Source organism: Lipophrys pholis (assembly GCF_963383615.2).
Source record: "Lipophrys pholis genome assembly, chromosome: 14".
Lineage (NCBI taxonomy): Eukaryota > Metazoa > Chordata > Actinopteri > Blenniiformes > Blenniidae > Lipophrys > Lipophrys pholis.
The window spans coordinates 26041072-26054353 of record NC_137633.1 but is presented as its reverse complement, the minus strand read 5'-3'; the positions used below and the strand labels follow the sequence as shown (position 1 = coordinate 26054353).

General features: G+C 43.6%; 1 protein-coding gene across 2 annotated transcripts in view; it reads left to right on the top strand.

Annotated features, from left to right (window-relative positions):
• The window catches only part of ppp3cca (protein phosphatase 3, catalytic subunit, gamma isozyme, a), a 44283-nt gene that overhangs the window by 13075 nt on the left and 17926 nt on the right, over window positions 1-13282 (top strand). For both annotated transcript variants that reach the window (XM_080480258.1, XM_080480257.1), the window contains exon 4: window positions 5280-5391. In XM_080480258.1, the coding sequence (XP_080336384.1) occupies window positions 5280-5391 (112 nt within the window). The remainder of the gene's footprint in view (window positions 1-5279; window positions 5392-13282) is intronic.

The following is a 13282-nucleotide window of genomic DNA, read 5'->3' as shown; positions in this document are numbered from 1 at the left end:
AATGAGACGGAGTCCGAGTGATTTGGAAAGCTCCACCCTGAGAGCCTTTCTCAAAAGGTTGCGTTGTCTGCGGCGCCGATCACCAAAGTTTAGCGTTTTGACTGGAACTGGTGAAGTGTGAGGCAAAGCAAATGTATTTGTACAGTATAATTATAATTCCTGCCCCATGATAAAACCAATCCATAGAATATAAACACAAGCATGAATTGATTACATTAAAATTAGAACTGCAGATAAAATCAACCAATTAAAACATAAATAATTGTAAACAGGCTATAAAAGACAAGAAAAATATTTGCAATGAAAAGATAGAGCGAGAGAAGAGCGATGCAGGGATAAGAGGGGGAATGTCAAACCAAACTGAACACAGATGTAGAGATACAGCAGTAGAGGGAGAGGATAGAGACGTGTAGGAAGAATAAATCAGCTCGGGGATCATTTACAGGAACATTTGAGAGAAACACTCATGTCGTCTTCTGTGCAACAAAGAAGCCAAAGTTAATACTGAACTTCATTGTGAGTCAGAATAAATGACCGTAAAACTGACATTCACACTCTTCCCACACCAGCAGCCTGGTTTTTAATTTATTTTTTCATATCCAATCTTGATCAACTTCATTGCCATCTGGCTCATTTACTGTCTTTTTTTCTTTCTTTCTTTCTTTCAGCACCAAGTTTTGTCAGAACATTTTCACTTGCCAGTTTCAATGATGCCTCTTGTTTAACACCTTAAAGTGTTACTGGGCTGGGGAATGAAGAAAACACACAAAGTAGATCAAAATGATGAATCGTTGGAGGTCTGCTTAAAAGTGGGTCACCGTTGAAAGTGTCTTCATGCAAACAGGCAGAGGTCTGAATAAAAGCACTGCAGTGGCTTATTTTAACCCCTTCCTGTGTGCACTGGGCTCCCTGGAGGCGGCTGCAGGCAGAAACCTTGGGACGCTGAGGTTTCACCACGGCCTCAATTTTACCATCTGCTCTCCTCCTGATCGTCGCCACAGTAATTCAAAAGACAAGCAGGGAAAGGGTCAAAGGTCAAAACGCCTGGGACCCTGAGGTTAAAACAAGGAGCTTAAGATAACAACGGCTTATTGGCTCGTATGGCGCCGATCCTGGAGGGTGAAGCGGCAGCGTCTCACTCTGTGTCCAGAAAAACTCAATACGCGATTCATTTTGACGTTTACATTGAAAACTGCACCGCGGTGTCGTGGGCGGGATCGTCGCCTCGTACAGATCAGCTGATCCCAAACCGCTGCAAGTCTGCGTTGGGTTCTCAAGGCCTTTCTATGCTGTGTGTGTGTGTGTGTGTGTGTGTGTGTGTGTGTGTGTGTGTGTGTGTGTGTGTGTGTGTGTGTGTGTGTGTGTGTGTGTGTGTGTGTGTGTGTGTGTGTGTGTGTGTGTGTGTGTGTGTGTGTGTGTGTGTGTGTGTTGTTTCTATTAGAGTTGAGCGGTCTGTTTTTGAATCACATCGTCCAATCAGCGCCGTCTTCCTTCTGAGACGGTTGCATTTCATTACTGCCAATTGTAGAATTCATGCTAATGAGAGTATCAGTTACTTTAATCATGTGTAGCATGTAGCATCGCTGATGTGTGAGCCTGAAGCTCTTTAGCATGTAGCATGTAGCATCGCTGATGTCTGAGCCTGAAGCTCTTTAGCATGTAGCATGTAGCATCGCTGATGTGTGAGCCTGAAGCTCTTTAGCATGTAGCATCGCTGATGTCTGAGCCTGAAGCTCTTTAGCATGTAGCATGTAGCATCGCTGATGTCTGAGCCTGAAGCTCTTTAGCATGTAGCATGTAGCATGGCTCAGAGTTACGTGCTGAGGAGGTAAACTCCTGAGCGACATCGAGCTAACTCTGCTGGTGATGAAGTTGCTGGTGATGAAGTTGCAGGTGATGAAGTTGTACAAACTTTCTTTCTCCTCCTGATATTTTGTCAGAACATAATTTACAGATTGTCTTACGTTTCACGTTCTCATTGTTATTAAAGAATCTCCAAACTGCTGACGCATGACGTCATGTAATATTGTATCTGGGAGGTTTTTTACGCGTCGTCTCTTTGGTATCGGACCGATACTGGTACCGATATCTGTGCATCCCTAATTTCTATGGCAACCATCGACTGGAAACGGGAATCGTTTTTCTGTTTTTCCTTTTTTTTTAAATCAGATTTCTTCTTTAATTTTTTATCTTTTTTTCCTGGGGAAAAGTGAAAAGAAATAATAACAATTTAAATCATGTTAGTTTGACCATTCTTTCTCTAGCATTTCTTTTAAGTATTCTTCCCATTCTTTATTTTTTTTCTGTTTTCAGTAAATCCGCCTGCTCCTGCTGTTTTACCTTATTTATCTCTTTTTATCCTGAAGCTTTGAAAATCAGTGCGGAATGCAAGTAAAACAAAAATGAAAGTAAAATGTTAATTCCCAATGATCTTCTGAAAGCTTCATAGAGCCGCTGCAGAGAAGCTGAAGAGCCACAGGTCACGGACCCCTGAATTAATAATGCTTATTGAGGAACTCAGTGGAATAAATCTGCATGTTGTGTAGAACAACAACAACAACAAAACTGCAACGTGGTAAATTGTGATCTAAAAGCCAGAGGAAAGCGATTTGCTGGAGCTGAAAATCCTTTTCATTTTAAAGGCCACGGAGCTTCACCAACACATAAGACAGATATAGGAGAGCGGATAGCGGGATGTGGTTACCATGGCAACGTGAAGAGTCACCGTAGTCTGCTGGAGTAGGGCACAGCCATCGGAGGGCTGCAATTTACCAAAGTGTGTGTGTGTGTGTGTGTGTGTGTGTGTGTGTGTGTGTGTGTGTGTGTGCGTGTGTGCGTGCGTGCGTGCGTGCGTGCGTGCGTGCGTGCGTGCGTGCATGCAGCTTTCCCCATGTCACCTCTATCCACTCCGAGTCACGCCCCCTTCTCTCCCACCTGCCCCCCCTCGGAAGGGGGCGACCCTGACCGACCCCGGCGGGGGGAAGGGGGCGACCCTGACCGACCCCGGCGGGGGGAAGGGGGCGACCCTGACCGACCCCGGCGGGGGGAAGGGGGCGACCCTGACCGACCCCGGCGGGGGGAAGGGGGCGACCCTGACTGACCGCCGCGGTCGGTCATGTGAGAACAGGTCCTCTCTCACGTTGCAGCTGATCAGACGTGTCTCCAGCCCCCGAGGACGCAGTGTCAGCAGGTTTCCTTACGACAGCAATTGATTTCTATTCAAATCTCCCGTCGACTGTTTCTGGAGAGCGAAGCGGCGACTCAGTCCAACAAACTCGTGTCCATCAAGGCTGCCGTCAGGAGAACCAGAGCGGGGGGGGGGGGGGGGGGGGTATTTAATGTCACAACCTGGAGTCCTTTATGCAACAGGAGTTTATTGAAAAGTAAAGAGCAGCAAAGCAACCAGCAACCCCCTCGCGTCTTCTGCTCTTTATATCCGTCCTCCTGACGAGTTAAAAAGTCAAAGTGAAAGTGCAGACTGGCGGCCGGCCAGCTGGAAACAAACTCAGTCCTGAGCAGCTTTACGCTCCGTTTACACTGCAGCTCCCGTCAAGACACTTCCTGTTTACTTTTTCCTTTCTGAAAACTTTACAGAGCAACATTTTAAAAATGATGTGCGTTTCGGGTCTGCGTTTACACAACAACGGCACTCGCAGCTACTGAAAACGCAACTTTTTGAAAACGCTCCGTCTCCATGGAAACAAGGTGAAATAAGACTTTATGAAAATGTTCGGGCTCCGTCTCCTTGTCGATGACGGAAACGCTGCGACTGCTCATGCTCACACTCATCCTCACGCTCACGCACATGCTCATGCTCACACTCATCCTCACGCACATGCTCATGCTCACACTCATTGTCACACTCATGCTCACACTCGCACTCATGTTCACGCTCATGCTCACACTCATGGTCATACTCATCCTCATCCTCACACTCATACTCACACACATTATCATGCTCATCCTCACGCACATGCTCAGACTCATGCTCACACTCATGCTCATCCTCATGCTCACGCTCACACTTAAGTTTAAGCACATGCTCACGCTCATGCACATGCTCACACACATCCTCATGCTCACGTTCATCCTCACACTCATACTCACACACATTCTCATGCTCATCCTCACGCACATGCTCATGCTCACACTCATGTTCACACTTATGCTCATGTTCACGCTCATCCTCACACTCATCCTCACACACATTCTCATGCTCATCCTCACGCACATGCTCAGACTCATGCTCATGGTCACACACATCCTCATGCTCGCGCTCATGTTCACACTCATGATCACACTCACATTCATCCTCACGCTCATGCTCATGCCCACACTCATGCTCACACTCATCCTTATGCTCACTCTCATGCTCACGCTCACACTCATGTTTAAGCACATGCTCACACTCATGTTCATCCTCATGTTCATCCTCATGTTCACACTCTTGTTCACACTCATCCACATGCTCACACTCACGGTCATGCTCACACACATCCTCATGCCCACGCTCATCCTTGCTCTCATGCTCACACACATCCTCATGCTCATCGTCACGCACATGCTCATGCTCACACTCATCCTCATCCTCACGCACACACTCATGTTCACTTACATGCTCATGCTCACACTCATGCGCATGCTCACGCACATGCTCACGCTCATCCTCACACTCATGTTCACGCACATGCTCACACTCACACTCATGCTCACGCTCATGCTCATGCTCATGCTCAGCAGTTCTTCTGCACATGCTCAGTAGCTGGATGATAACAACAACATTGGCTCCAGAGGTTCATGACTCTCAGTCCATATTCCTCTTTAGTTAGTCTTTAGCTATTAACTATTTATAGCCACTCTGTGTTTCCTAATGGTTGAAGCTGTCCTATAGCCGATACATTTTTTATTTCTTTTCTTTTTGTTTTACTTTTTCCTCTTTACTTTCATTTTTCCCTTTTTTTCTTTTCCTCAAATTCCTCTGTTTTACCTGTTTTACTTTATTAAGCTGTTTTGAATTTTTTTAAATCAGTGTGAAATGAAACTAAAAGTGAAAACAAAAATCATTTCCATTCCATAATGAGAACTACTTCAATAGTGTTACAACAATAATGGATCAAAAATCTTATATTGGATAAATATCATTAAAAAAGACAAAATGATGACATTTGTTACGGGCCTGTGGATTTCCTGATTCCAAACATTATTTTCTCAGTCAAGATGTTGAATTCCAGTATTTTCTGATTGCATATTAACCCTGCCGTGTTTCTCCCTCTGTGCAGTGTGTGCTCTACCTCTGGTCGCTGAAGATCAACCACCCCAGCACACTCTTCCTCCTGCGTGGGAACCACGAGTGCCGGCACCTCACAGAATACTTCACCTTCAAACAGGAATGTAAGTGGAGCTTCTGGCCGTCTGAAGGCAGATCAGCTCTAATGTGCTTCAGTCCCGTCAGAGTGGACAGAGGCTGGACGCGCTCTGGAAGTGCAGCAGCGTTTCTCTTCACTTTCATGTGCCACGGCCACATCCTTTTGAGGATTACGGTTTTTGTTTTTTAAGATGAGCTTCACACCAGAAATTGTACAAGGCTGTGGTAAAATATTCAGAAGGATGTTTTTCTTGTCCACAGGACAGGAAGTCTGTAGCGCTCGTTTTGTCTTAGGATGTCTGTAGGAGCGCTCGTTTTGTCTTAGGATGTCTGTAGGACCACTCGTTTTGTCCAGAGGATGGGATGTCTATAGGGGCACTCGTTTTGTCCAGAGGACAGGATGTCTGCAGGAGCGCTCGTTTTGTCTCAGGATGTCTGTAGGACCTCTTGTTTTGTCTCAGGATGTCAGTAGGAGCGCTCGTTTTGTCCACAGGATGGGATGTCTGTAGGAGCGCTCATTTTGGCTCAGGATGGGATGTCTGTAGGAGCGCTCGTTTTGTCTCAGGATGTCTGTAGGAGTGCTCGTTTTGTCCACAGGTCAGGATGTCAGTAGGACCGCTCGTTTTGTCTCAGGCTGTCAGTAGGACCGCTCGTTTTGTCTCAGGATGTCTGTAGGAGTGCTCGTTTTGTCCACAGGTCAGGATGTCTGTAGGAGCGCTCGTTTTGTCCACAGGATGGGATGTCAGTAGGAGCGCTCATTTTGTCCACAGGATGGGATGTCTGTAGGACCGCTCGTTTTGTCTCAGGATGTCAGTAGGAGCGCTCGTTTTGTCCACAGGTCAGGATGTCTGTAGGAGTGCTCGTTTTGTCCACAGGTTGGGATGTCTGTAGGACCGCTCGTTTTGTCTCAGGATGTCAGTAGGAGCGCTCGTTTTGTCCACAGGTCAGGATGTCTGTAGGAGTGCTCGTTTTGTCTCAGGATGTCTGTAGGACCGCTCGTTTTGTCTCAGGATGTCAGTAGGAGCGCTCGTTTTGTCCACAGGTCAGGATGTCAGTAGGACCGCTCGTTTTGTCTCAGGCTGTCAGTAGGACCGCTCGTTTTGTCTCAGGATGTCTGTAGGAGTGCTCGTTTTGTCCACAGGTCAGGATGTCTGTAGGAGCGCTCGTTTTGTCCACAGGATGGGATGTCAGTAGGAGCGCTCATTTTGTCCACAGGATGGGATGTCTGTAGGACCGCTCGTTTTGTCTCAGGATGTCAGTAGGAGCGCTCGTTTTGTCCACAGGTCAGGATGTCTGTAGGAGTGCTCGTTTTGTCCACAGGTTGGGATGTCTGTAGGACCGCTCGTTTTGTCTCAGGATGTCAGTAGGAGCGCTCGTTTTGTCCACAGGTCAGGATGTCTGTAGGAGTGCTCGTTTTGTCTCAGGATGTCTGTAGGACCGCTCGTTTTGTCTCAGGATGTCAGTAGGAGCGCTCGTTTTGTCCCAGGATGTCTGTAGGACCGCTCGTTTTGTCTCAGGATGTCAGTAGGAGCGCTCATTTTGGCTCAGGATGTTTGTAGGACCGCTCGTTTTGTCTCAGGATGTCAGTAGGAGCGCTCGTTTTGTCCACAGGTCAGGATGTCTGTAGGAGTGCTCGTTTTGTCTCAGGATGTCTGTAGGACCGCTCGTTTTGTCTCAGGATGTCAGTAGGAGCGCTCGTTTTGTCCCAGGATGTCTGTAGGAGCGCTCATTTTGGCTCAGGATGGGATGTCTGTAGGAGCGCTCGTTTTGTCTCAGGATGTCTGTAGGAGTGCTCGTTTTGTCCACAGGTCAGGATGTCTGTAGGAGCGGCTAGCTCAGTTGGTAGAGCATGAGACTCATAATCTCAAGGTAGTCTTTGTCTTGTGTCCGTGTCGGTCTGTAACGTTGGTCGATCAGACATGAAGAGTCTGTAACGTATGGAAGCGAATGAGGCTGAAAAATCTATTTGAAATGTATTAACAGAAATACTTTTTCATTTTCAGATTAAACTGCATTTTTTTGAGTCATAAATACAAATTAATGATCAATCCTCCAAACTGCTTTTTAGTTTTCTTATACAAGACTGCTAATTCTGTGCCTTAACTAAAATGAAAAAGAAAATGACATTTAAGTTTTAATTTTCAAAAGATGCTCCAGCAAATAGAGACCAAAATTTATTTTGAAATGTCAAATTAGAAAATTAAACGGCTTTTTTATTTCAAGGTTCTGGCTGCATAGTTTGACTCATGAATACAAATATTAAAGCATCATCCAAACTGTATTTTCATTTCATTATTCAGGATGTACATTTTGTAACAGAACTCAAAAGAAAACCTAAAGAGACGATTGTTTTTTCACTTTCATGTTCGCCGCGCAAAAAAGGCTCAATATTCAATCTGACATTTCCAAACGGCGCAGGGGAGTGACGTCAGTATCCGCTCTCCTTCCTCTGACTGCCTCGCGTCTGAACGGTGAAACCAAGAAATTGAGGAAACAGCGTGGCAGAGGCGTTTTGTCAGGTTCTCTCATAGCGAGGGAACCGTGCTTGTTCAGTGATCTGCTCACGTACTGGGAGGTTTTGCAGTCGGTGAAGGGACCGTGGCCACTAAAATTCAAATTTGACAATTCTAAATGAATTTTGGTCACTATTTGCTGGCGTGTCTTTTCAAAATTAAATCCTAATCATCATTTTCTTTTTCATTAAGTCACAGAATAAGCAGTCTTTCATTCATTCATTCATTTTCTTCCGCTTATCCGTTTCCGGGTCGTGGGGGTGACAGTCTGTCACCCAGATCACAATGCAATTTAAGAACCTTCCTGCAGGTGGTGAGCCCACGGGAAGGTGGCGCCCGGCGTGGGACACGAACACGCTACCCTGAGATTGTGAGTCTCATGCTCTACCAACTGAGCTAGCCGGGGGACTGAATAAGCAGTCTTGTATAAGAAAATTAAAAAGCAGTTTGGATGATTGATTATTAATTTTTATTTATGAGTCAAAAAATGCAGTTTATTCTGAAAATGAAAAAGTATTTCTGTTAAAACAAATAGATTTTTGAGCCTCATTCGCTTCCATAGTAACGTTTATCGATCAGACGTGAAGAGTCTGTAACGTTCATCGATCAGACGTGAAGAGTCTGTCACGTTTATCAATCAGACATGAAGAGTCTGTAACGTTCATCGATCAGACGTGAAGTTTCTAACGTTCATCGATCCGACATGAAGAGTCTGTAACGTTTATCGATCCGACATGAAGAGTCTGTAACGTTTATCGATCAGACATGAAGAGTCTAACGTTTATCGATCAGACATGAAGAGTCTAACGTTCATCGATCAGACATGAAGAGTCTGTAACGTTCATCGATCAGACGTGAAGAGTCTGTAACGTTTATCAATCAGACATGAAGTTTCTAACGTTCATCGATCAGACGTGAAGAGTCTGTAACGTTCATCGATCAGACATGAAGAGTCTTAACGTTTATCGATCAGACGTGAAGAGTCTGTAACGTTTGTCGATCAGGCATGAAGAGTCTAACGTTTATCGATCAGACATGAAGGGTCTAACGTTTATCGATCAGACATGAAGAGTCTTAACGTTTATCGATCAGACATGAAGAGTCTGTAACGTTCGTTGATCAGACATGAAGAGTCTAACGTTTATCGATCAGACATGAAGAGTCTTAACGTTTATCGATCAGACATGAAGAGTCTAACGTTTATCGATCAGACATGAAGAGTCTTAACGTTTATCGATCAGACATGAAGAGTCTGTAACGTTTATCGATCAGACATGAAGAGTCTGTAACGTTCATCGATCAGACATGAAGGGTCTAACGTTTATCGATCAGACATGAAGAGTCTTAACGTTTATCGATCAGACGTGAAGAGTCTGTAACGTTCATCGATCAGACATGAAGGGTCTAACGTTTATCGATCAGACATGAAGAGTCTTAACGTTTATCGATCAGACATGAAGAGTCTGTAACGTTTATCGATCAGACATGAAGGGTCTGTAACGTTTATCGATCAGACATGAAGAGTCTAACGTTTATTGATCAGACATGAAGAGTCTGTAACATTTATCGATCAGACATGAAGAGTCTGTAATGTTTATCGATCAGACATGAAGAGTCTGTAACGTTTATCGATCAGACATGAAGAGTCGGTAACGTTTATCAATCAGACATAAAGAGTCTGTCACGTTTATCGATCAGACATGAAGAGTCTAACGTTCATCGATCAGACGTGAAGAGTCTGTCACGTTTATCGATCAGACGTGAAGAGTCGGTAACGTTTATCGATCAGACATGAAGTTTCTGTAACGTTCATCGATCAGACGTGAAGTGTCTAACATTTATCGATCAGACATGAAGAGTCTGTAACGTTTATCGATCAGACGTGAAGAGTCTGTAACGTTCATCGATCAGACATGAAGAGTCTGTAACGTTTATCGATCAGACATGAAGAGTCGGTAACGTTTATCAATCAGACATAAAGAGTCTGTCACGTTTATCGATCAGACATGAAGAGTCTGTAACGTTCATCGATCAGACGTGAAGAGTCTGTCACGTTTATCGATCAGACGTGAAGAGTCGGTAACGTTTATCGATCAGACATGAAGTTTCTGTAACGTTCATCGATCAGACGTGAAGTGTCTAACATTTATCGATCAGACATGAAGAGTCTGTAACGTTTATCGATCAGACGTGAAGAGTCTGTAACGTTCATCGATCAGACATGAAGAGTCTAACGTTTGTCGATCAGGCATGAAGAGTCTAACGTTTATCGATCAGACATGAAGAGTCTTAACGTTTATCGATCAGACATGAAGAGTCTGTAACGTTCATCGATCAGACATGAAGAGTCTAACGTTTATCGATCAGACATGAAGAGTCTGTAACGTTCATCGATCAGACATGAAGAGTCTAACGTTTATCGATCAGACATGAAGGGTCTAACGTTTATCGATCAGACATGAAGAGTCTGTAACGTTCATCGATCAGACATGAAGAGTCTAACGTTTATCGATCAGACATGAAGGGTCTAACATTTATCGATCAGACATGAAGAGTCTTAACGTTTATCGATCAGACATGAAGAGTCTGTAACGTTCGTCGATCAGACATGAAGAGTCTTAACGTTTATCGATCAGAAATGAAGAGTCTTAACGTTTATCGATCAGACATGAAGAGTCTAACGTTTATCGATCAGACATGAAGAGTCTTAACGTTTATCGATCAGACATGAAGAGTCTGTAACGTTTATCGATCAGACATGAAGAGTCTGTAACGTTCATCGATCAGACATGAAGGGTCTAACGTTTATCGATCAGACGTGAAGAGTCTGTAACGTTTGTCGATCAGGCATGAAGAGTCTAACGTTTATCGATCAGACATGAAGGGTCTAACGTTTATCGATCAGACATGAAGAGTCTGTCACGTTTATCGATCAGACGTGAAGAGTCGGTAACGTTTATCGATCAGACATGAAGAGTCTGTAACGTTCATCGATCAGACATGAAGGGTCTAACGTTTATCGATCAGACGTGAAGAGTCTGTAACGTTTATCGATCAGACATGAGTCTGTAACGTTCATCGATCAGACGTGAAGAGTCTGTCACGTTTATCGATCAGACATGAAGAGTCTGTCACGTTTATCGATTAGACGTGAAGAGTCGGTAACGTTTATCGATCAGACATGAAGTTTCTGTAACGTTCATCGATCAGACGTGAAGTGTCTGTAACATTTATCGATCAGACATGAAGAGTCTGTAACGTTTATCGATCAGGCATGAAGAGTCTAACGTTTATCGATCAGACATGAAGGGTCTAACGTTTATCGATCAGACATGAAGAGTCTGTAACGTTCATCGATCAGACATGAAGAGTCTAACGTTTATCGATCAGACATGAAGAGTCTTAACATTTATCGATCAGACATGAAGAGTCTGTAATGTTCATCGATCAGACGTGAAGTGTCTGTAACGTTCATCGATCAGACGTGAAGTGTCTGTAACATTTATCGATCAGACATGAAGAGTCTGTAACGTTTGTCGATCAGACATGAAGAGTCTGTAACGTTCATCGATCAGACGTGAAGTGTCTAACATTTATCGATCAGACATGAAGAGTCTGTAACGTTTGTCGATCAGGCATGAAGAGTCTAACGTTTATCGATCAGACATGAAGAGTCTTACATTTATCGATCAGACATGAAGAGTCTTACATTTATCGATCAGACATGAAGAGTCTAACATTTATCGATCAGACATGAAGAGTCTAACGTTTATCGATCAGACATGAAGAGTCTGTAACGTTTATCGATCAGACGTGAAGAGTCTGTAACGTTCATCGATCAGACATGAAGAGTCTAACGTTTATCGATCAGACATGAAGAGTCTTAACGTTTATCGATCAGACATGAAGAGTCTGTAACGTTCGTCGATCAGACATGAAGAGTCTATAACGTTCATCGATCAGACATGAAGAGTCTGTAACGTTTATCGATCAGAGATGAAGAGTCTAACGTTTATCGATCAGACATGAAGTGTCTTAACGTTTATCGATCAGACATGAAGAGTCTGTAACGTTTGTCGATCAGACATGAAGAGTCTTACATTTATCGATCAGACATGAAGAGTCTAACATTTATCGATCAGACATGAAGAGTCTATTTTTATCGATCAGACATGAAGAGTAACGTTTATCGATCAGACATGAAGAGTCTGTAACGTTCATCGATCAGACATGAAGAGTCTAACGTTTATCGATCAGACATGAAGAGTCTAACATTTATCGATCAGACATGAAGAGTCTAACGTTTATCGATCAGACATGAAGAGTCTGTAACGTTTGTCAATCAGGCATGAAGAGTCTAACGTTTATCGATCAGACATGAAGAGTCTTACATTTATCGATCAGACATGAAGAGTCTAACGTTTATCGATCAGACATGAAGAGTCTGTAACGTTTGTCAATCAGGCATGAAGAGTCTAACGTTTATCGATCAGACATGAAGAGTCTGTAACGTTTGTCGATCAGGCATGAAGAGTCTAACGTTTATCGATCAGACATGAAGAGTCTTACATTTATCGATCAGACATGAAGAGTCTTACATTTATCGATCAGACATGAAGAGTCTAACATTTATCGATCAGACATGAAGAGTCTTACGTTTATCGATCAGACATGAAGAGTCTTACATTTATCGATCAGACATGAAGAGTCTAACATTTATCGATCAGACATGAATAGTCTAACGTTTATCGATCAGACATGAAGAGTCTTACGTTTATCGATCAGACATGAAGAGTCTAACGTTCATCGATCAGACATGAAGAGTAACGTTTATCGATCAGACATGAAGAGCCTGTAACGTTCATCGATCAGACATGAAGAGTCTAACGTTTATCGATCAGACATGAAGAGTCTGTAACGTTCATCGATCAGACATGAAGAGTCTAACGTTTATCGATCAGACATGAAAAGTCTAACGTTTATCGATCAGACATGAAGAGTCTGTAACGTTCATCGATCAGACATGAAGAGTCTGACGTTTATCGATCAGACATGAAGAGTCTTAACGTTTATCGATCAGACATGAAGAGTCTCAACGTTTATCAATCAGACATGAAGAGTCTGTAACGTTTATCGATCAGACATGAAGAGTCTAACGTTTATCGATCAGACATGAAGAGTCTTAACGTTTATCGATCAGACATGAAGAGTCTGTAACGTTCATCGATCAGACATGAAGAGTCTGTAACGTTCATCGATCAGACATGAAGAGTCTAACGTTTATCGATCAGACATGAAGAGTCTTAACGTTTATCGATCAGACATGAAGAGTCTGTAACGTTCGTCGATCAGACATGAAGAGTCTAACGTTTATCGATCAGACATGAAGAGTCTGTAACGTTTA